This window comes from Piliocolobus tephrosceles, chromosome 15 (genome assembly GCF_002776525.5).
Source record: "Piliocolobus tephrosceles isolate RC106 chromosome 15, ASM277652v3, whole genome shotgun sequence".
In the NCBI taxonomy this organism is placed as follows: Eukaryota; Metazoa; Chordata; class Mammalia; order Primates; family Cercopithecidae; genus Piliocolobus; species Piliocolobus tephrosceles.
This window is the reverse complement of record NC_045448.1, coordinates 43,694,731-43,717,535: the sequence shown is the minus strand read 5'-3', so window position 1 is coordinate 43,717,535 and position 22,805 is coordinate 43,694,731. Positions and strand designations below refer to the sequence as shown.

Below are 22,805 nucleotides of genomic sequence, written 5' to 3'. Positions count from 1 at the left end.
GGAGGATTTCTGCTTTTAAACATAACATTTTGCCCCATGAACTTCCTTTAAAATAATAATAAATATACTTACATGTGTTTAAAACCTTTAAGAGTTAAAAATACAAATGACAGAGAAGAACGTCATTTACATTGGAATGGCTGCGCCACACCTGAGGTATACCCTTCCAAGGGCATAGTTGCCCTGGCAAAGCTAGATATGCTGTGCCTAGTGGCAAAACTATGAGTTTAAGAGTCGGATCTTAGGTGAATGTGACTGCCACAGACCTGAATACACGGAGGCAGTGAAGTGACTTGCAGGCAGAATGCAACCCTAGTTACAGGGGAGAATGTGGAACTTACATTTCTTATTCTTCAAAGTAATAACTGTGATCTACTTTTCTCTCAATGGATGAAGAAAGCCATTCCGTACAGTCTAAAATACAATTCTATTCTATTTTGAAATTTGATGACTTGAATGTAGATGACAGTCCCTTTAAGATCATCCTCTCTTTACAGCTCCTTGTTTAAACGGGTAGCCTCTTAAATCCCCCATATAGGAATATAGGTTATAACAGGTAGGGAGATTACAATTTGGGGTTTTTTGTTGCTGCGTAGGGAGAAGAAATGGGGCTTGTTTATAATTCTGAGTTTTCAGTGTTGTATTCACAAACCATTAGAGCTGGAAAGATCATAGAGATGATGATATCCAGCTTTCTTGGACAAGAGGAAGCTGAACCCTGGATGTCACCTGGTTTGCCCAAGATTGCAAAGCTAGTTTGTGGCAGCTCTGGGACAGGAACCCAGTTCTTCTCCTTGCCAGCCTGTGTTCTGACATGGCACACTGCTGCCTTTGTTTTGAGCTGCTCATTTAATTTTTCTTTAAATTTAATTTTCTGTATTTCCCGTATCCAGGTAAATTTTCATAAGCATCAGGACAGTAAGATGACTTGCTACTGAACTTTTTCTCAAATGATTGATCCCCTAGAGCACTTCATGTGAAGCAGTGTGCTCTCACCAGTTTCTCCAGGAGGAAAATGTGTTCACTCAGAGGCATGTCTGACTTTCCTCCTTCGCTGTGATCACATAATGAAAGGTTCTTTCATAGTGTCCCTGTACAAGAGGCAGAGATAAAACCAACTTTGAGGGATGTAAGTGGAGACCCTTCAAGAGTAAGCAGTACACACAACCTTGTCTCACAACTTCCTGGCTGGTTGATGTGTGTGGAGTTTTCAGACTTGATGTTTTGCTGATGTAGAGCTTTTGCTTGTTACGTTTTGTTGGTTCTCTTTTCATGGGCTATCTGATACCCAGTGCCTACTGATTTTTTAAAACAGCTTCCTCCACCTGGAGTACTATATGAACTTAAGTTTGTATGTATTTCCCTAATATTCCTAAAAACAAACTACCAGGTAAATTTTTCATTCATGCTTTCCCCCTCCAGTAATTATCGCCACAGAAATCATGATTGCTAACTATTAGAAATTGCTAATTATAGAAATTGCTATTTTAAAACATTCTTTTTTACTTTTTTTTCTGAAGCAGGGTCCCATTCTGTGCCCAGGCTGGAGTGCAGTGGTTCCATTTCGACTCACTGCAACCTCAACCTCCTGGGCTTAAGCCTCCCAAATATTTGGGACTATAGGTATGTGCTACCACTTCTGGCTAATTTTTATATTTTTTGTAGAGATGGGATCTCACCATGTTGCCAGGCTGGTTTTGAATTCCTGGACTAAAGCGATCCTCCCACCTTAGCCTCCCAAAGGGCTAAGATTACAGGCATGAGCTACCATGCCCGGCCTAAAAATTCTATGTTAGCATCTGTTGTAACTTTTATGATGCCTAGAGCTTAACTACATTGATATATTCCCTCAGTAGTGTCTTCTGTTATTATTTTAGATTTTCTGTAGTGAACTACAAATGGGATATATGTTTATTCACAAGTCCTAAAGAAATTGCCTTTTGTATTTTCTTTTGCCAAAGTTTGTTTTTTAGAAATTATAAATAATTTCATTGAATTGCACTCAATGCAAGTTCTCCATTTTTAAGCTTTGAAATGAAGTTGTGCATGTAACCACATCCTATTTATTGACTGCCTTACTATGAGGATATCGTGGGAAAATAAAGATGTACATAATATATGGTTCTGTGACCTCAAAGGACTTAGAAATACAATGGGGATACCAGACAGAAATTCATTTTAAAAAGTCAGACTACAGGGCAACAGTTAACATAGCTCATGGTTAAGAATTTGCTAGAAAGCAAAGAATAAACATTCTGGTAAGATGATATCTGAGTGGTAGAAAATTATTACCTTTGTTGTAGGGGAACAGTATTTGAGCTTTGAAGAAATCCCAAAAGTTAGTAAGAAATCACTGTAGGAGAGAAGGTACAGTTTAAAACATTAACTGTTTTACTGGAGTGTAAACTTTTGTAAAACATTCCATTTAACCAAAGTGAAATTAGAAGTGCCTGTGTCTTAGAGTCAGAATTCAAATTAAGGCTTAGGGATTAAGTCTCACTACTTTATAGTATAAAATAAAAATAAAATGGACATTTTTTGTTTGCTACTCTTTGCCAGGTACTCTGAAAAACATTTAAATGCATAATCTTATTTATTTCTTGCAATAATCCTGTGAAGTAGGTTCTAGTGTTAGCTCCCTTTCACAAGTAAGAGAACTATATTTAATTACTTTGCATTCGTAGTACATTTCAAAATTTACCTTCTGTAGATAAAGGGTAGATTTAAAATATATTTATATTTGTTTTTTATGGGTTTTATGCTTTAGATGAGCATTTAGATCCCCTAATTAGTCTGTTGGTGAATTATAGGTGCCTGGAAACATGGCATGTAGCTTCTTCCCCTGTGGAAATTTATACCCTGTTAAGTCCATAAAACATGTTAATTTTCCCTATAGATATACTTTTTATGAAAAGTTAGGAGCAGGATATGCTAATTTTAAAAAGATAAGTGGTTAGAATTTAAATTTCTGTTCTTTGAATTTTTCTCAAAAAAACAAAAACAAAACCAGAAATCAACTCAAAATAGATAAAAGACCTAAATGTAAGACTCAAAACAATAAATGGTAAAGACTACTATAAAACTACTTGAATAGTGGTATTTATTCAGGACATTGATCTGGGAAAAGATTTTTTTCTTTTCCTTTTTTGTTTTTTTGAGTCTCGCTTTGTCACCCAGGCTGGAGTGCAGTGTCGCTGTCTCAGGTTCAAATGAACCTCTGCCTCCCGGCTTCAAACGATTCTCCTGCCTTAGCCTCCCGAGTAGCTGGGATTACAAACAAGTATGTGCCACCCTGCCTGGCTAATTTTTGTATTTTTTTTAGTAGAGATGGAGTTTCACCATGTTGGCCAGGCTGTTCTCAAACTCCTGACCTCAGATGATCTGCTCGCCGTGGACTCTCAAAATGCTGGGATTGGAGGTGTGAGCCACCACCTGGCCTGGGAAAACATTTTTATAAATAAGACCTTAAAAGCATAGACAACAAAAAATAAATGGAATTATATCAAACTAAAACCCTTCTGCACAGCAAAGGAAACAGCAGAGCCAAAGACAAACTCCAGAACGGGAGAAAAAATTTGTAAACTATTTATCTGACAGGATTAATATCCAAAATGTATAGGAACCTCAAATATCTCAACAGCAAAAAAAAAAAAAAAAAAAGGACAAATGATCTGAACAGACATTTCTTAGAAACATAGAAATGATGAACAAATATGAAAAAATGTTCAACATCACAAATCAGGGAAATGCAAATCAAAACCACAGTGAGATATAATTTCATTCCAATTAGGATGGCTGTTACCAAAAAGACAACAAATGATGGCAAGAATGTGTAGAAAAGGGAACTCTTACACACTATTGATGGGAATGGAAACTAGTATAGCTACTATGGAGAACAGTATGGAGGTTCCTCTAAAAACTACACATAGAAATACCATATGATCCAGCAATCCCACTACTGGGCATTTATCCAAAGAAAAGGAAATCAGTATATTGAAGAGATAGAGTGCTGCAACCCCATGATTGAATAGTGTTGCAATCCTATGTTTATTGCCGCACTATTCAGAATAGACAGGGTATGTAATCAACCTGGGTGTCCAACAACAGATGAATGGATAAAGAAATGTGGTATATATACAAAGTGGAATACTATTCAGCCATAATAAAGAATGAAATAACTGTCATTCGCAGCTGCATGGATGGAAGTGGAGGACATCATGTTAAGTGAAATAAGCCAGGAACAGAAAATTAACCACTGCATATTCTCACACATGTGGAAGTTAAAGAAGTCGATCTCAAAGAAATAAAAAGTTAAACAGAGGATACTAGAGGCTGGGAAGAGTAGTTGAGAGGGTGGAGATAAGTAGAGTTGTGAAAGGATACAAAATTACAGCTAGATAGGACGAATAAGCTCTAGCGTTCGTCACCACAGTAGGATGACTATAGTTAGCAATAATATATATATTAATAATTCCAAATAGCTAGAAGCAGGATGTTGAATGTTCCCAACACAAAGAAATGATAAATGTTTGAAATGATGGATAAGCCAATTACTCTGATCTGATCACTGTTTATTATATGTATTGAAACATTACTGTGTACCCCATAAGTATGGATAATTATTTGTCAATGAAAAAGAATTTTTAAAAATTCATAAAAAAAACTCTCTCCATAAAAGGGTTTACATGTCTTTGTTTAATTATTTCAAGGTACATTTTAATTTTCAATGTTACTGTAAATGCATCTTTATAAAAATTACGTTTTTGAACTTTAACTTGCTGGGCTATAAAAATACAACTGCTTTTAAAATATTTGTCTTATATTCATCCATATTATTAAACTCTATTATTTTAATCATTTGTGGATTATTTGTAGATTATATGTCCATAATGTCACCTTCAAACAATGAGAGTTTTTTGTTTTAAATTTTTATTTTACTTTAAGTTCTGGGATACATGTGCTGAACTTGCAGGTTTGTTACATAGGTATACATGTGCCATGGTGGTTTGCTGTATCTATCAACCTGTCATCTAGGTTTTAAGCCCCGCATGCATTAGATATTTGTCCACATGCTCTCCCTCCCCTTGCCCTCCACCCCCCGACAGGCCCTGGTGTGTGATGTTCCCCTCCCTGTCTCCGTGTGTTCTCACTGTTCAGCTCCCACTTATGAGTGAAAACACGCAGTGTTTGATTTTCTGTTCCTGTGTTAATTTGCTGACGATGATGGCTTCCAGCTTCATCCAAGTCCCTGCAAAGGACATGAACTCATTCTTTTTTTATGGCTGCATAGTATTCCATGGTGTATATGTGCCACATTTTCTTTATCCAGTCTATCATTGATGGGTATTTGGGTTGGTTCCAAGTCTTTGCTATTGTAAATAGTGCTGCAGTAAGCATATGTGTGCATGTGTCTTTATAGTAGAATGATTTATAATCCTTTGGGTATATACCCAGTAGTGGGATTGCTGGGTCAAATACTATTTCTGGTTCTAGATCCTGGAGGAATCGCCACACTGTCTGCCACAATTGTTGAACTAATTTATACTCCCACCAACAGTGTAAAAGCATTTCTATTTCTCCACATCCTCTCCAGCACCTATTGTTTCCAGACTTTTTAATGATTACCATTCTAACTGGAGTGAGATGGTATCTCATTGTGGTTTTGATTTGCATTTCTCTAATGACTGGTAATGATGAGCTTTTTTTCATATATTTGTTGGCTGCATAAATATCTTCTTTTGAGAAGTGTCTGTTTATATCCTTTGCCCACTTTTTGATCGGGTGGTTTGTTTTTGTAAATTTTTTTAAGTTCCTTGTAGATTCTGGATATTAGACCTTTGTCAGATGGATAGATTGGAAAAATTTTCTCCCCTTTCATAGGTTGCCTGTTCACTCTGATGATAGTTTCTTTTGCTGAGCAGAAGCTCTTTAAGTAGATCCTATTTGTCAATTTTGGCTTTTGTTGCAATTGCTTTTGGTGTTTTAGTCATGAAGTCTTTGCCCATGCCTATGTCCTGAATGGTATTGCCTAGGTTTTTGTCTAGGGTTTTTATGGTTTTATTTCTTTCTCTTGCCTGATTGCTCTGGCCAGAACTTCCAATACTATGTTGAACAGGAGTGGTGAGAGAGGGCATACTTGTCTTGTGCCGGTTTTCTTTCTTTTTTTTTTTTTTTTTTTTGAGACGGAGTCTTGCTCTGTCGCCCAGACTGGAGTGCAGTGGCCGGATCTCAGCTCACTGCAACCTCCGCCTCCCGGGTTCACGCCATTCTCCCGCCTCAGCCTCCTGAGTAGCTGGGACCACAGGCGCCCGCCACCTCGCCTGGCTAGTTTTTTGTATTTTTAGTAGAGACGGGGTTTCGCTGTGTTAGCCAGGATGGTCTCGATCTCCTGACCTCGTGATCCGCCCGTCTCGGCCTCCCAAAGTGCTGGGATTACAGGCTTGAGCCACCGCGCCCGGCCTTGTGCCGGTTTTCAAAGGGAATGCTTTCAGCTTTTGCCCATTCGGTATGATATTGGCTATGGGTTTGTCATAAATAGCTCTTATTATTTTGAGATATGTTCCATCAATACCTAGTTTATTGAGACTTTTTAGCATGAGGGGGTGTTGAATTTTATTGAAGGCCTTTTCTACATCTATTGAGATAATCATGGGGTTTTTGTCATTAGTTCTGTTTATGTGATGGATTACGTTTATTGATTTGTGTTGAGGTGGAGTCTCGCTCTGTTGCCCAGGCTGGAGTGCAGTAGCACAATCTTGGCTCACTGCAACCTCTGCCTCCCGGATTCAAGCAGTTCTCCTGCCTCAGCCTCCCGAGTAGCTGGGACTACAGGCGCACGCTGCCACTCCTGGCTAGTATTTTGTATTTTAGTAGAGACGGGGGTTTTACTGTGTTGCCCAGGCTGGTCTCAAACTCCTGAACTCAGGCAGTTCACCAGCCTCAGCCTCCCAAAGTGCAGGGATTATAGGTGTGAGCCACCGCACCCAGCCTCTTTCATATTTTTTACACTTTTCTTCTTCTTTTAGTGTGCTGGATAGGGGCTCCAGAACAGAATTCAGTAGACGTCGTGACAGTAGGAATCCTTATCTTGTCCTGATTTTAAAGAGGATTAAAAACAAAAAACAAAAAACAAAAAAAAAAACCTGTACTATTGCCTATGATGTTTGCCTGTTGGGTTTTTGTAGGTATTCTTTATGATGTTAAGGAAGTTTTTGTCTCTTCCAAGTTTGCTAAGAGATTTTTTTTTTTTTTTTGAGACGGAGTCTTGCTCTGTCGCCGGGGCTGGAGTGCAGTGGCCGGATCTCAGCTCACTGCAAGCTCCGCCTCCCGGGTTTAGGCCATTCTCCTGCCTCAGCCTCCCGAGTAGCTGGGACTACAGACGCCCGCCACCTCGCCCGGCTAGTTTTTTTTTGTATTTTTAGTAGAGACGGGGTTTCACCATGTTAGCCAGGATGGTCTCGATCTCCTGACCTTGTGATCCGCCCGTCTCAGCCTCCCAAAGTGCTGGGATTATAGGCTTGAGCCACCGCGCCCGGCTCGAGATTTTTTGTTTTAATTGTGAGTCGAGAAAAAGAAAAAGACTAGAAAGAAATGCAATAAAAATTAATAGTTACCTCTAAAAAATTATTTTGTACATACATTATCCATTTTGTGAACTTTAAATAGAAACCCAGTGTTATCTAATAGGTAATTGAGTTGGAGTTTTCAGAGGTTTTCATTTTAAAATGAAAATTCAGAGATTTTCATTTTAAAAATCAAATTTTGAAATTGTTTTTGATTTTATTGTTATTAACTTTGTAAGTGGTTTGAGTTAAACCTGTTTCATGTAGTCGGATTATCCACTGGGAGGCTGTCAGCCTGGCCTTTCTTCTCTGTTCAGTGGCTCATAGACCACACTGCCAAGCCCACTAGTCATTTGTAATTGGATTCATCTCTTCCTTGTAGCCTTGTCCTTACTGTTTTCTAGCATGAAACTTCTAGGTCATTCAGCCAGGTTTACTTACCCTTGTCTGTGTATGCTCATTCATTGATATAAAAAGACCTAGCAAAGTATCTGGCAGATAGCTAGCATGCACTTACTTAATGTTGGTGTATTCATTCTAGTCTCCCAGCCTCTTCTCATGTTAATTACCCTCTTTCATTTTGGTCCACCCGAGTACTGTAATAGCCTGTTCAAGTTCTGGATGTGAAGTCTTTTCTCATTATTCCAGCGCGCAAGGATCTTTCATTTTTTGGAACTTATGCTTGTAATGGGCACCAGACAGCATGTTGGTTTTCTTTGCCAAAGTGAACTAAAAGCCTGCTGTGGACAGGCATCTAGTTTTCATCTTTTCTGTCTACCACAGCATTAAGCTGCGAGGCATTTTACATGGTGCTAAAGAAAGACTGTTGTCTAACAGGAATTTTATATTGTCTTCAAAAGGAAAAAAGAGAATAAGCCTAGGTATTAGCTATGTGGGTTTATTCGGAAATTATTAAGTGCAAAATGAAACAAGGAAATACTGCCTACATCTCAGTTTTGTCCTTAGAACGTCATTATGTTTTCTCTGCCAGGAATACCTAGGGTTTAGGTCCATCCTTGAGAAGACCACCCACTGGTCATACTTCTGAGGTCTTTGGTTTTTATTATATGCTTTTTGTTTTAGACCCCTTCGAAGGGAGTTTGAATAAAGGAAGCAATGAAAATCTTATGCCTAAGGAGTAGATTATGAACTGTTGTAAATCCACAGAAAAGCACTTTGTCAGTAATGACGAAGTTTATGTTTTCCTGAAGTATGTTTTAATATCTGCAGCATTTTGGGAAAAAAATTAAGGAAGTTTGAGAAACCTCATCTCATTGACTTTCTGTTTTTATTTTCTATATCTTTAAGTACCTTCTTAGAAACCTCTTGTTTCTCTAATAAATGAAATGATGGTCATTACAAATAAGCTAACTGGTATTTTTTCTAGTCCTTTTTTTGTATTAGTATTATTTTTTTAAGCTGGCTATCATGAGCTACTTATTTTATAGAATTATTGGGCTTCATTCCTATATTAGGGGTTTAATTCGGATTTAAGCCTTGATAATTCTGTTCAAACTATGCTCTGAAATTACCATATTGAAGATAAAATAAGGCTTACCTGACTGTGGCTCTTGACAACTAGTAGTATGTGGTCTTTAAAAGATACTATGAAGAGTATCATCAGATCTTTACAGGAAAACTGACTGAAGAACATGACCTGTCACTCTTTGGGCTACTAAAGAGTTAGATTTTTTTTTTTTTAATGTATTATATACTGTTTTATTTATATATATAATGGTTCTTTGTTGTTAGTCTCGTATCTCATTCTTGTTTCTCCATGTGCATCACTTATTATGTCTTTGTAATCAGATGTACTTTGATGTGGATTACGTCTTTGGTTTTCCTCTATTTAGAACCCTAGTCAGAACTCATATTGAACTGAATTGGATTATAGGTTATAGGCCTGTTCTGAGCTTTTCAATTTATTACTTATTTTAATACAACAACCTATGTCCTAAATACTGGTATTATCCCTAGTTTATGGATGAGGAAACTGAGGTACTTGCCCATGGTGACATGTTTAACTACTTATTCTACTGTTTATTATCTCTAATGTGTGCAGAATACTAATTTAGTCCCTATGCTGAGGTAGGAGGTGTTTCTAGGTAAGCATATCTGAGCTATCTTGGGACAACTTGTCTTTTACCATCCTTTGATCTGTTGGGGAGACCTGGATCAAGAGATAGCTGATTATAGCTTTGGTCCTGAGTTTTATACAAAATCTTGATTTTTAAAAGACAGTAGTCACCAAATCTAATGGTATAAAAGCCTAATTGGCTTAAAAGTTAATTCTTTTCAAAACCTTAGTCAACAACATTGTCAGTTTTGTTCTCTTTAAAATAAATAGTCTGGCCGGCCACAGTGGTGCATGCCTGTAGTTACAGCTACTCGGGAGGCTGATGCAGAAAGACTCCTTGAGCCCAAGAGTTGGAGACGTTAGTGCACAATGATCACACCTGTGAATAGCCACTGTACTTAAGCCTAGGCAACATAGTAAGACCCTGTATGTACAAAAAATGAAAAAATTAGGTAGCCGTGGTGACATAACACTTAACAGTCCTAGCTGCTCAGGAGGCTGAGGTGGGAGGATCACCGTAACCTCAAACTCTTAGGCCCAAGGAGTTTGAGGTTACAGTGAGCTATGATTGTGCCACTGCACTCCAGCCTGGGTGATAAAGTAAGACCAGACCCTGTCTCAAAAAAAATTAATAGTCATATTTATTATTGGTCTAATCTTGTGTGGAGAAAGACACCATGTAGGAAAGCCACTGGGTGACATTCTGGCAAATTCCATGGTTCTGTCTTGAAGTGAAGCCTAGTAATTTTTCAGGAGGTCCTTTGCACCACATCTTCCATTGTCATTAACAATTTTATGTCTCTAAAAGGTAATACGGGTTATTTTTTAATGGGTATGGAGTTTTCATTTGGGAAGATGAAAAGTTCTAAAAATGCATGATGGTGATTGTTGTACAAAAGTGTGAATGTACTTATGCCACTTAATTGTACACTTAAAAAGGGTTACAATGATAATTATATGTATTTTATCACAATATAAAAGAAAAAAATGTTTAAAAGAAGGAAAAAAGGTAATTATTTCACCTAGACCTGTGTGTGTGAGTGTTGTCGTTTTGTGTGATTTTTTTCTGTTGGAGTTGAATGGTGTGAGCTCTAACAAAACACACTGAGGTTTGTGAAGATGACATAGGAAGGCAGTTCTAGTGTAATAGTTAAAGATGGTCACCACTGGAGCCAGACTGCCTGGCCATATGTTCTGGTTCCACTGCTTTCTTGCTGTATGACGTTGGATAAGTTTCTTAGTCTTTCTGGGCCTCAGTTTTTCAGTTGTGAAGTAGAGATAATGATAGTACTTATTTCATGGAATTATTGTGAGAATTCAATGAACTATTGTTTAAAAAAAAAAATGCTTAAAGTGGCCGAGAACAGTGACTCACACATGTGATCCCAGTACTTTGGGAGACTGAGGGGTGGATCACCTGAGGTGAGGAGTTAGGGACCAGCCTAGTCAACATGTTGAAACCCATCTCTACTAAAAATACAAAAAGTAGCTGGATGTGGTGGCAGGTGCCTGTAATTCCAGCTACTTGGGAGGCTGAGGCAGGAGAATTGCTTGAACCCAGGAGGTGGAGGTTGCAGTGAGCTGAGACTGCGCCACCGCACTCCAGCCTATACAACAGAGCAAAAATCCATCTCAGAAAAAAAAAAAAAAAATGCTTAAAACGTTTTGTCACATGGTGAGTGCTAAATGAATGGACCCCTAGACCTGGGTTCTACACACTGTTACTGATATAAATACACTTGCGAATATAAACATAAATCAGACATTTGTTTCTGCTTTTTTTTTAAAGGTAAAAGAAATAGGAGATTACTTTAAACAACACCTTTTGCAGTCCAGGCACAGAGGAGCATTTGAACTGGCTTATACTGGTTTTGTGAAACTCACTGAAGTACTAAACAGGTAAAACAAATACCCTTTTGTGTACTTTTTAAAAAGACTAAATATACAAAGCATGTGCTTGGAGTAGAATTTAGTTGTGTCTTTTGATGTTTAAAAGAATAAGACCTGGTTGACTACAAAACTCTTGGAAGAAATTGTTTTCTTAGGTTTCATTGTATGATTTACTGCAGATGATTGATTGAAATGTCCAAACTGAGTTATTATTCTCTCACTGAAAGGTGATTTGAAGCAAACTCAAAGATTTTGCTAAAAATAGCTTTGAAGTTACTGTTTTGTTTTGTTTTGTTTTTTTCTTTGAATGAAATAAATGTTTTTTCTGTTTGAAAATTACTTGGTGTTTGGAATAAAATAGACCTTGCAAATTTTGGGGTTTGTATTAGAGAAGCACTTAAAGATTTTGTTTTTTTTTCTTCATAAATTTATCTTATAGAAAAGTTTAAAAGAACAGTAAGTAGACTGAAAAGTAGAAAAGATTTTTTTTCCTTTTACCTGGAAAACTAATACTTAGATAGATTTCATATATTTAACCAAATGTATTTCTTGACCTTATAGTTACAGATAATTTCATTCATTCATATAATATATTTCCTCCAAAGAGCTTGTGAGGAAACCTTAAATTACTTAATGACTAAGTGTTCATGGCAAGTGTTCTCTAAATAAAAGGTAGTATTTTCCAGGAAAACATTTCCATTGCCTGGAAACTTTTTGAAATGAAGCAGCATTCTGCCAGCCTTGTAGCCTCAGCAAACATTTTATTTTGGACTGTTAAGACATCTATTCCTTTAATATTTTTGAAACTTTTTTTTTCACATGCCTGGTAAAAACATTTATAAAACATTCTGGCAGTTATGAGCTGCACAGAATGTCTTTAAATGATACTTTTTAAAAAGTCTCTGACATTAAACTGCTGATCTTGAAAATATTTTATCTTTTCAACTTTTTGTTTGCAGTGCAGACATGACTTATGAACATTTTTTTTTCCCTCAAAACACACTCCACTCCCATCAAATCAATTAAGAAGAATGTATGAATACCAGCAGTGTGCTTAGTACTGTGCTTGGTTTGGATGATATTATGGTTTTTTATAAGATGAAGTTCCTGTTATTAAAGAGCTTATGGTTTAGTTTGAGAAATAAGTAGAGATGAAATTCAAAATATTTAACAAAAGGTATGTTGTGAGCACTGACTGGTCAGAACCAACACTGGATATATGCAGCACCCAGCATCTCTCTATGTATGGATGTGTGTGGACTGAATACCAGCCTGGAAGTAAGACCAACACACTTGAAAAAGATAAAACTGCGCAATTTTGGGTGAAATTTATAAATAATATTTATATATAAATCATATAGCAGAGAGAGAAAGCAATGGGGATAGTCTGGTAGGGCTTCATGGAGGAGGTGGAATTTGTGCTAATGCACAAGTTGAAAGAAGGAAACATTGTGAGTAAATGTTCAGAGGCTAGAATCGGCAAGGTGAATAAATAAGCCAACCTTTCTGTAGAGGTGGAGTTAGTAGGAAATAACCAGGCAAGTTGATAGATTGAGGCCAAATTATAGTGTCTTGGAAATAGATTTACTATAGCAGGGATGGAGAGAAGCATCATTTTTGCTCTGAAATAGATCATAGGAGGCATCATAGAATGGAGGTATAGCAGTAAATCTGTGACTCAGGCTCTTAATTCCGTGTATATTCATTCCATTTACTGGCAATGAGATTGTACAAAAATTAACCTCCCTAACCTTTGATCTCTTCATCTTTAAGGAAAAGGGTATTTGCCCTATTGACAGATCTCTCTGGCTTTTGTTGTATGAATCAAATAAAATAGATATTTATGAAGACCTATTTGCATTATAGAATTTCCTACAAATGTAAAACAGTATGAGATTGATGTTGGTTGTGGGGTTGGCATGCAAAAGTAGTTTTCTGGTTGGAAATGTTAGGTTAGATAGATTGTAATGACAGATTATAGTAAGGAGAGCCTGGAATCAGTTATAACAAAGTAGATCTGAGGTGATGAGGGCTTCCTCTTGGGTAATGGCTCTGGGAGTAGAGACAAACGTGGGGTTTTAGTTAACTTTTGGCCCCACATAGATAGTAACAACTCCTCACATGATGTATTGAGTGCTTAGAAGGAAAGCTATGGGCACATTTTATTACATTCATGATTTTGTATCTCAAGAATTCGGGCAGGGCTCAGCTGGGTGATTCTTCCTTAGGGTATTTACTAAGTTCAATTGGTGGCATTCAGCTGGCAGACAAACTGGTCACAAGGGACATAAGACAGCTTCACTCACATTTATGGCACCTTGGTGAGACTAGCTAGAAGACTGGGCCTAATTGGAACTACATGTGGCCTCTCACCCCAGCTTGGCAGTCTTGGGGTTGAAATTCTTATATGGCAGCATGCTTCCACCAGAGAGAATATTCAAAGAGAACCAGCCAGAAGCTGTATGATCTTTTCTGACCTAGCCTTGGAAGTCTCATTGCATTGCTTTAGTCACATTCCTTTGATTTTAAGTGCATCTTAGGGTCAGCCTGGATTCAATCCACCTTTTGACGGCAAAGTGGCAAGATCATGTTGTAGAAGTATATGTAGATAGGAGATGTTGTGGTAGCCATCTTTGAAAAGTGCCGTCTGCCACATGAACCAACTGAATGTGAGTAGTGGAGGTTACCAGGGAGTTCATGGTTCCTTCTGTGATTCTAAGTCTTGGTCACCAGGCAAATGGGGTTGATGTTAACAACACCAAGGAAGTTGAAAGAGGGAATGGTTTGATAAAGATGAGTAAGTTTTTTTGGTTTTTTATGTGTTAAGTATGAGATAATGATGGCATACCCTGATGGAAATATTTAAGTCAGCTGTTAGAGATAGAGGATTAGTTAGGGTGATATAACAGAGATGTAGATTTGTGAGTTTTCTCCAAAAATATCATAGTAAGATTGCAGTCTTTGATGGAGACCATGAAAGGAGAAAGAACAGAGGACTAAGGACAGAGGCTTTTGAATACCTGTGGTTGAATGGTACAGTTGAAGGCATTCCAAATAAATGGAGTGGGGAGACTAGGGAAGGCCCAATGCCTGGTATCTTAGCCACTCCTAATCTACTTCAAAGATGTTCTCATGGCTGTTACTTTTGGCTTTTAGCCAACCTGTTAGGCGTTCTCAATTGTTGCTTTCAAACCAAGTAGTTCTTGATCCTTTAGAGACATTTCAAATCTGCTGAACAGAATGTTTTGCAGGGAACATCTTTACCGTGTGTGTGGCTTCCTTTTGTTTGGTTTTTATTTTTAAAAGAAAATGTTTCTTTTGGAGTCCTTTTGAAAGCATTTTATAAGCTCTTAAGTTATGAAAAAGTTGTTTAGGCATACAACATTTAAAAAGTTTGCAAAGAGAAATCTGGGCATTCATGAAAATCCACAGAAATGGAGGCCAACTGCTGGCCACCTCTTGAGCTACAGCTGTGTTAAGGAAGGAAGCACTTAAAGAGATTAATGGATAAATAACTGAAGAGTTAAACATGACCCACATTGTTTGAATTGGTTTTTAATAGGATTATGCAAAATGTCTTCAAATGTAAACTGACTTCACTATTAAACAATCATCTAAGAATAAATAGGGATGGAGACATTGTTATTTTTTCTGGGAATATTTTGAAAGCAACACTTGTAACACACATAACACACCAATAGTGTGTTGAGTTAATTTTCTGTAATCTAATTTTCTCATGTAGTGCTTTCTATTTAGAAGTCAGTGAAATATTCCTATTCTCCTTGAAAAACATAATTGCCTGCCTGTGTGTAATTACTTGTCTAAGCATTTGATTGGAGTGCTTAAGTTTGTTAATGTCATAAAACTCTAAATTCAACTTTTTGATGACATTCATATTTGCTTGTTTACTTTCTATGATTTTATTATTTGAAGTCGTTCTTCTGATGAAAATGAACAGACTTCTAGGATGTTAAGTTGGGAATCTAACTTTCATTTGTCCAACCATAAGATACAAACTTAACTATAAGGGGACAAAATCATTGATTATGATTCTAAATCTAGAAGGGAGATTTGTTAGTGCTTGATGTTGTCTTACTCTTCAAATATTCGAATTGCTTTACTTGTTGAAATGTAGCTTAATCTTCAGATATTTATTGTAGTAATTATAATCATTTTCACATTATTGGCCTGAAAAAATTAAATTGTGACATTTAGCAGTTTTTGTCATAAAATACTAGTACTTATTCATGGGCATCAACAATTCTGTGGACAGAAATCATTTAAATATGTATTTAAACTTTCATCAGTTAATTATAGCTACAATGATTCAAATTCAACAGAAAACTTTTAATGAGCAATTTAAATATAATAGTGAAAAAATAATTTCTTTTGCCTTTCTGGAGAATGAAATACCAAGTCTCTAAAGAATATGCAGTTGAGAAAGAAAGAAATGCAAAATGTAATGTATAAGATTTTGGGGAAAAGTCATTCAACTTTGAATGAAAGAATATACAATCTTGTGTAAACTTTATTTTTAATTTAATTCATTTATTTGAGACAGAGTCTCTCTGTTGCTGAGGCAGGAGTGCAGTGGCATGATCTTGGCTCATTGCAACTTCTGCCTCCTGGCTTAAGTGATCTTTCTGTCTCAGCCTCCCAAGTAGCTAGGACTTACAGCTGCCTGCCACCACGCCCGGCTAATTTTTGATTTTTTTGTAGAGATGGGGTTTCGCCATGTTGCTCAGGCTGGTCTCAAACTCCTGGGCTCAAGCAGTATCTCCACCTCAGCCTCCCAAAGTGCTGGGATTACAGCCATGAGCCACTGCGCCCAGCCTAAACGTTTATTTACATTTCATATGGCAAATGTGTCTAAATAAGACACTTATTTCTCACTGAGTGTCCTATTAATTTTATTTGAAATATGAATACTTAAATAAAGAATAAGAGATGAGCCACCCTGGGGAGCCATATTCTTTATATAGAGAAAAATCCTTTTAATTTCCCATTTCTATTGTGGATTAAAAGACTCTGGAGAGAACTCGAATGTCTTGATGTATAAATTCTAAGTCTTTGTTAGTGACTCCTGCATTTTTATTTTCATTTTTAAGCCTACTATAATAGTTGAGTCAGATATTACTGTTTTTTCTCAATATTTGAACACTCATTTAAAAAGTTTTCATAATAATACTTGTCATTTAGATACAATAGCAGAAGGACCTTGTTCTCAGTGAGTAACCTCTATGCCAGCTTTTTAAGTAAAGTTTTAGAATGTTTTTTAATATTAATTTTTCTCTTCGATCTTAGGGAATGATTATATTAAATCATTGAGAAAACCAACTATCTGGTACATCTTCCAACCACTTCTTTTAGTCCACTGTATCTTGCCCTTCTCCCCATGGCCCTCTGATTGGTAATTCAATTTAGATTTGGTCATTGTATTATTGCCTGTGCCTGCAGCTAAGTCTTCAAAATAGCCCCCTAATGTTTTAGCCTGCAATAAGCCTCAATAATGTATGATAGTGGTGAGGGAGGTTAAGATGGCTTCTCTTGATATGTAGCTTTCTAACAGGATTTCATTTGGGCAAATCATTTTTCAGGCTTAAAGTTTCCTGGTGCTTCAGGGTTATGTTCCCTTTTTAAAATGTACATGCACACAACCTTTCTGCACACATCTGTTAGTATTTAGTTTCATTGAAATAATAAACATGAACCTTGAAATAATGAATATAATACTTGACCAAAGATTGAATGGAGTAGGGGAATTTAGCTTATGAAATTATTAGAGATTGGGAAAATCTCAAAGTTAGAAAAAAAAATCTTACTGAAAGAGTTTGAGGAAATGAAGGTGACATTTCTCAGTTAGCAATAGTAATATAAGTTAAAAATAGCTCCATGCTACTACATGTAATTGGATGGATGAAGCCATTGAATAGCCACTTTATAGTCAGGGAATCGGATTTATTGGTACAAAATAATTGTCTAATGACCAATTAGTTGGGTATACAGCTTATGTAATTTGATTTTAGTCTGCGGGTTTTATTCTTATCTTAGAATACTTATCCAGTGGGAGTGAGGTAGCTCTGTGGATAGAAGTTGGAGTAATCTGTTTATGGAACAATAATTTGCTTCAGTTATCTACTCAAGATAATACAAAGGCCTGAATACCAGCTATAGCCTGGCCTGTTCATTTCTGTTACTTTTAGCAGGGGCTTAGGCCATAACAGTTAGCATAGGAAAACAACAACAACAAACCCCCTACCTTTTTTTTTTGGAGATGGAGTCTTGCTCTGTCTCCCAGGCTGGAGTGCAGTGGTGCAATCTCGGCTCACTGCAACCTCTGTCTCCCAGCTTCAAGTGAATCTCCCACCTTAGCCTCCTGAGTAGCTAGGATTACAAGAGTGCACCAATATGCCCAGCTAATTTTTTTGTATTTTGTAGAGACTGAGTTTCACCAGTTGCCGGGCGAGTCTTAAACTCCTGACCTCAGGTGATCCACCGGCCTTGGCCTCCCAAAGTGCTGGGATTACAGGAGTGAGCCACCATGCCCGGCCCTCCCTACCTCTTTTTTGTGCATCTGCCTGCCTGCCTTCCTGCCTGCCTTCCTGCCTGCCTTCTCGCCTGCCTTCTCGCCTGCCTGCCTGCCTGCCTGCCTTCTTTCCTTCCCTCTTTCCTTCCTTCTCTCCTTCCTTCTCCCCTCCCCGCTCCCCTGCCATCCCATCCCCTCCCCTCCCTTTCTTTCCTTCCTTCCTTCCTCCCTCCCTCCTTCCTTCCTTCCTTCCCTCCCTCCCTCCTTCCTTCCCTCCCTACCTCCTTTGCTTTCTTTTTTCTTCCCTCCCTTCCTCCCTCTTTAAGAATTTCTACTCTTCATACAGTGCCGCTTTCTAGTTTCTGATTGGGAAAGTCAGGATTTCAGATATAAAAGACCGAGAGAAGCTGGATACATTTTTAGTAAGCTTCCTTGAGGACTGGTAAACCATTTGTTGTTGTTGTTGCTGATATATGTATGTATATGTGTGTATAAATATTTGAGATAGGGTCTTGCTGTTTTGCCTAGGCTGGAGCACAGTGGTGTGATATTGGCTCATTGTAGCCTCAACCTCCTGGGCTCAAGCAGTCCTCTTACCTCAGCTTCCTGAGTAGCTGGGACTACAGGTGTGCACCACCACGCCTGGCTAATTTTTTTGTATTTTTTATAGCGATGGGCTTGTGCCATGTTGCCCAGGCTGGTCTCCAACTCCTGAGATCAAGAGATCCTCCTGCTTTGGCTTCCCAAAGTGTTGGGATTACAAGCGTGAGCCACTGCGCCTGGCCATATTTTGTAGATTAATAACATTTTGTGTTACTGAGTTGTTTATGATGAACCTTGAACCCCTTTTAAGAAGGTTGCAATTTTACAATGTACTCAGAGGCTAAAGACACTGATTATTTTGTATTAATTTGACAAGATAACCAAATAAAAACAAAATGCCTTCAGACAGGAGGCTGTCTGCTTATTTAGTGGAAAGGCATTCACTAACAAAAGCAGAATTTTGGAATTCCCCATGGCTGTGGTTGGTGCCTACGCAGAGTTGGCTCAAAGAACCAAGGACTGTTTCACTCAAGAACCTTTCTTTTTATATCCTTGCTAGGCCCTGGATTGTGTGATGAAGAACCAAAACAAACAACTAGGGTTTGCTGTATTGTTCTTGGGAACCTTGCATGGTTTCATTTTTACTTCTCAATTCCTTCATTATCATAAATACCAGCAACACTGAAGTTTTGAAATCACTTCCTTATAAAGAAATCTTTCCTTGCTGGGGAGCAGACAGAAGGTTCATTGAATAGTCAGAACTCTATTCTGCTTTTTATAGGCACAGTGACCTCACCATTGAGAAGACTTAGAGTTCCAGCTCCCTGCTTTTTATACCTGGTTTGTCAATTTTATGCCTACCTGCAGGCGTAGTGAATGTGCGCCAGCTGGCACCAGCACTAGTTGCTCCTTATTTAATTATTCAACAAAAGATTTCTTAAACATCTACTGTGTGCCAGATGCTGTGTTTGATTGAGCTCTCTTTGACCATCAAGAATATGATATGGTAGGCCACAGTTATTGTGAACCTAGAAATAATTACCAGAGTCTAAATAGGAAACATATAACTCTGTGGAACTAAGAGAGGGATGTGAGGACTTGAACAAGGGACTAAGGATTGTATGGGACCATGATGAGGAGTTTTGGGGACATTCTCATCAGGAACTTTGGTGCTTATGTATTTTAGAGTCATTATCTTCTCTATATAGCCCAGAGAATGTTCATTGAATTTTCAAAGCATTTTTATTTTATTTGCATTCTAAAGCACTGAGAAATCAAGTGATTTATCTATAGCTACACATGTAGTTGGTGATTGAGCCAGCACTAGAATGTAAATGTTTTTCTGGAATTTCATAGTGTTTCAGAGGTTAGCAGTTTAACAAAAGTTTATTGATATTGCTTTCTATAAGGAATTGTGATAGGTAGGATGAAAATATTGGTAAAACATGGGCCTTGTTCTTAGAGGAACTTTCAACCTAGCATTTTAATCTTTGGGATTAGATAAGTAAGTCGCATAATTTACAAGACATACGTTAAAGACCAAGACAAAGATCCACTCACTGAACTGTCTATCCTAGGTGATAGGAGTAATAATTAATGCCAATAATGGGAAAAAAAAGCAAGGCAAGAGGAAGGGCACGATGGGAGGGAGAACAGTGCTTTAAACATGCTGAGTTAAAGGTGGTGTTGGGAGGCTGCCTAGTGGGATAGCAGACAGTTGGAAATATAGGTCAGGAGATTGACACAAGGGTTCATGTTGGAGATAGCATGACCTGGGACTTCCCCAATATTTTAGCAGTGAATGTCCAGCATTCTGGGAAATCCCTTAGTCCCAGGCAAATAGGGACAGTTGTTCACTCCAGCTGGAGGTATATATTTGAAAGTCAGCCAAACAGAGGAAATAGATGAAGCTATGGGCCTAGAGGAGATCTCCTAAAGAGCCTTAAGAAAGAAAGGAAAAAGTTATCATCTTGAATTAAATTTTATAACTATTGTTAAAACTCAGAGACATTGCTGTTATGAAATGTAGTTTCTACTCTGTGTTCACAAGTGTACAAACCTCGGTTAAATAACACTTTTATGTGAACCTGAACTATACTTGCTTTTGAACTCTATACTTGGTTTTGTTCTTGGGTCTTGGAAAAAATGATCTCTTGGGGTAGCAGTTAGATTAATAGAGTTGATTTTGGTAGGCTGTTTGGGGATTTCAGTAGGAAATATTCTTGTATGAATACTATAACCCTGATATGTGGAGATTTGCTGAATGTGCTTGTACCTGTTACAGGAAGCTAAGGAGCCGCATCAGTTGCTGGCTCTAACAGTGGCACTTCTCGTTGGAAAACATTTTTGTTTATACTTTCTTTTCTAGTTTTTGTACCCTCTTTCTTTGTCAGCCTGGTTTGTTAGACTACCATACTCAATGGAGTTAGTAAATTATGTGTCATTCATTTATTCAACAAATATTTATTGAGCTCCCTATAGGGTGCCAGGCCCTGCTATAGGTGCTGGGAATAGAGAAATAACAGGAAGGAATGTGTCCTTGATACATGGAGATGTAGAAAATAATAAACTATCTGCCAGCAGTCTGTATTTTTATGTGATAAAGTTTGGTGGTAAGAAAGATTCTTTCCAACTAAAGTAATATTTCAGCCAAGGCCTGAATGGCAAGAAGCAGCACCTTTTCTGGAGAAGAGCTTTCCAAGCAATGAGATCCACTAGTGCCAGAGTCCATGGTGTATTAAAGAACAGAATGGTATAAGATGAAGTTTAATGAGATTGTCCAGATACGTAGGGCTTTGTGAGCCAAGATGAGGAGTTTGGATTTTGTTCTCCCTGGGAAATCTTTGTGTTTTCTGAGAGTCTCCAACCACATGGATATAAAAATAGAAGATATCTTGGAAATTGTACACACATTAATATTTATGGACCCTAGTAGGTAACTCTAAGATTATGAATAAATGAAGTACACGTGTGTGATAGAGTTGCATGGAAGTGGGGAGGGGACTGGATGAAAAAATGAGGAACTTCATGAATGTGTAAAATAAATGGACATAAAGTTTCTGTTCCCAGAAAGTGTACGATTCTTTTCTAAGCTGCCACTTGTTCTTAAACCTAACAAAGTGGAAGTCTGTGTTTATGGGAAAGGGAAAGGCTTTTCTTCCTTCTTGTGCTTGGTAGGTAAAGTATTGTTTGGTAAATAAAGATATTGGCAGAGGCTTACCTTACTCAGTGGAGGTTATACATAACTACCTTCCTGGCAGTTTGAGTCTTTTCTGGGAATTTTGCTTCAATATGTTGGCTTTAAGTGTACTTCATATTTGAATGTGAAATGAATTGCTTTGTATTTGCAGGTGAAGTCATTTCTTTAGGCTACCATGAATCATTCAGTTAATACAAGAAAACAGTTTATTAGTAGTAATAAACTTCCCCAGTTCCCTAAGGGAGTGGGGGTACCTCGAAAACAAATGAGACACAATTCAATTCAAGTCAGTCCCAAAGAGGTTATCCACTGAGTGGCTTTTCTGTAGAGCATTTTAATTTTCTAGCTAGCTCTCCATTCATGTCACCCAGTTCATTTAGAACTATTAATACTTTAACCCCCACCCCAATGGTAGATGTTCAGGGAATGAAATAAAAGTAACCTGAATAAAACATGATCAGGAAGATAGTATCTTAAAAATAGTATTCTCTGGTAACACATTCCAAAGCCACATGAAAACATTTTGTAAATTATGTGCCCTTTGGAATTTTTATTCTATGGTTCTGTTTTTAGGACATAGCAGAGTACAAAGCAACCACTAGGTACCTGATAGATCTCTTTAAAAAATAAAATACTGAAATTCACTAAAACAAATAATAGAGAGTTGATAGCATCTTCATCATGAGCCAGATCTGAGCATTTGGGGCAGGCACACTGAAATAATGCCTTTTTATTAGGCAAGGGCTTTGGTGTCAATATACATTTTAATTCTCTCTCTGCCACGTAAATGTTATGTAACCTTGAGCAAATTATTTAGCTTCTCTCTTGTCTACCCCTTATTTTACCCGATTTTTAAACATTAGTGTGAGATATTTGCATGTACTGGAAGGTATAGTGAATACAAAAATTAGCAGTTGTACAACCACAATGTAAATACCTCGAGGAAGAGCATTCACGGCAGAGAGAATGTCAGGTGAAAAAGTCCTGAGAGGCTTGGGCTTGGGGTAG

The 22,805-nt window shown here is 37.6% G+C and overlaps 1 protein-coding gene across 6 annotated transcripts in view; it reads left to right on the top strand.

The window, feature by feature from the left end:
- THADA (THADA armadillo repeat containing) overlaps window positions 1-22,805 on the top strand; it is a 356,633-nt gene that overhangs the window by 50,325 nt on the left and 283,503 nt on the right. For all 6 annotated transcript variants that reach the window (XM_023195714.1, XM_023195715.1, XM_023195711.1 and 3 more), the window contains one exon: window positions 11,429-11,538. In XM_023195714.1, coding sequence (XP_023051482.1) covers window positions 11,429-11,538 — 110 coding nt within the window. The remainder of the gene's footprint in view (window positions 1-11,428; window positions 11,539-22,805) is intronic.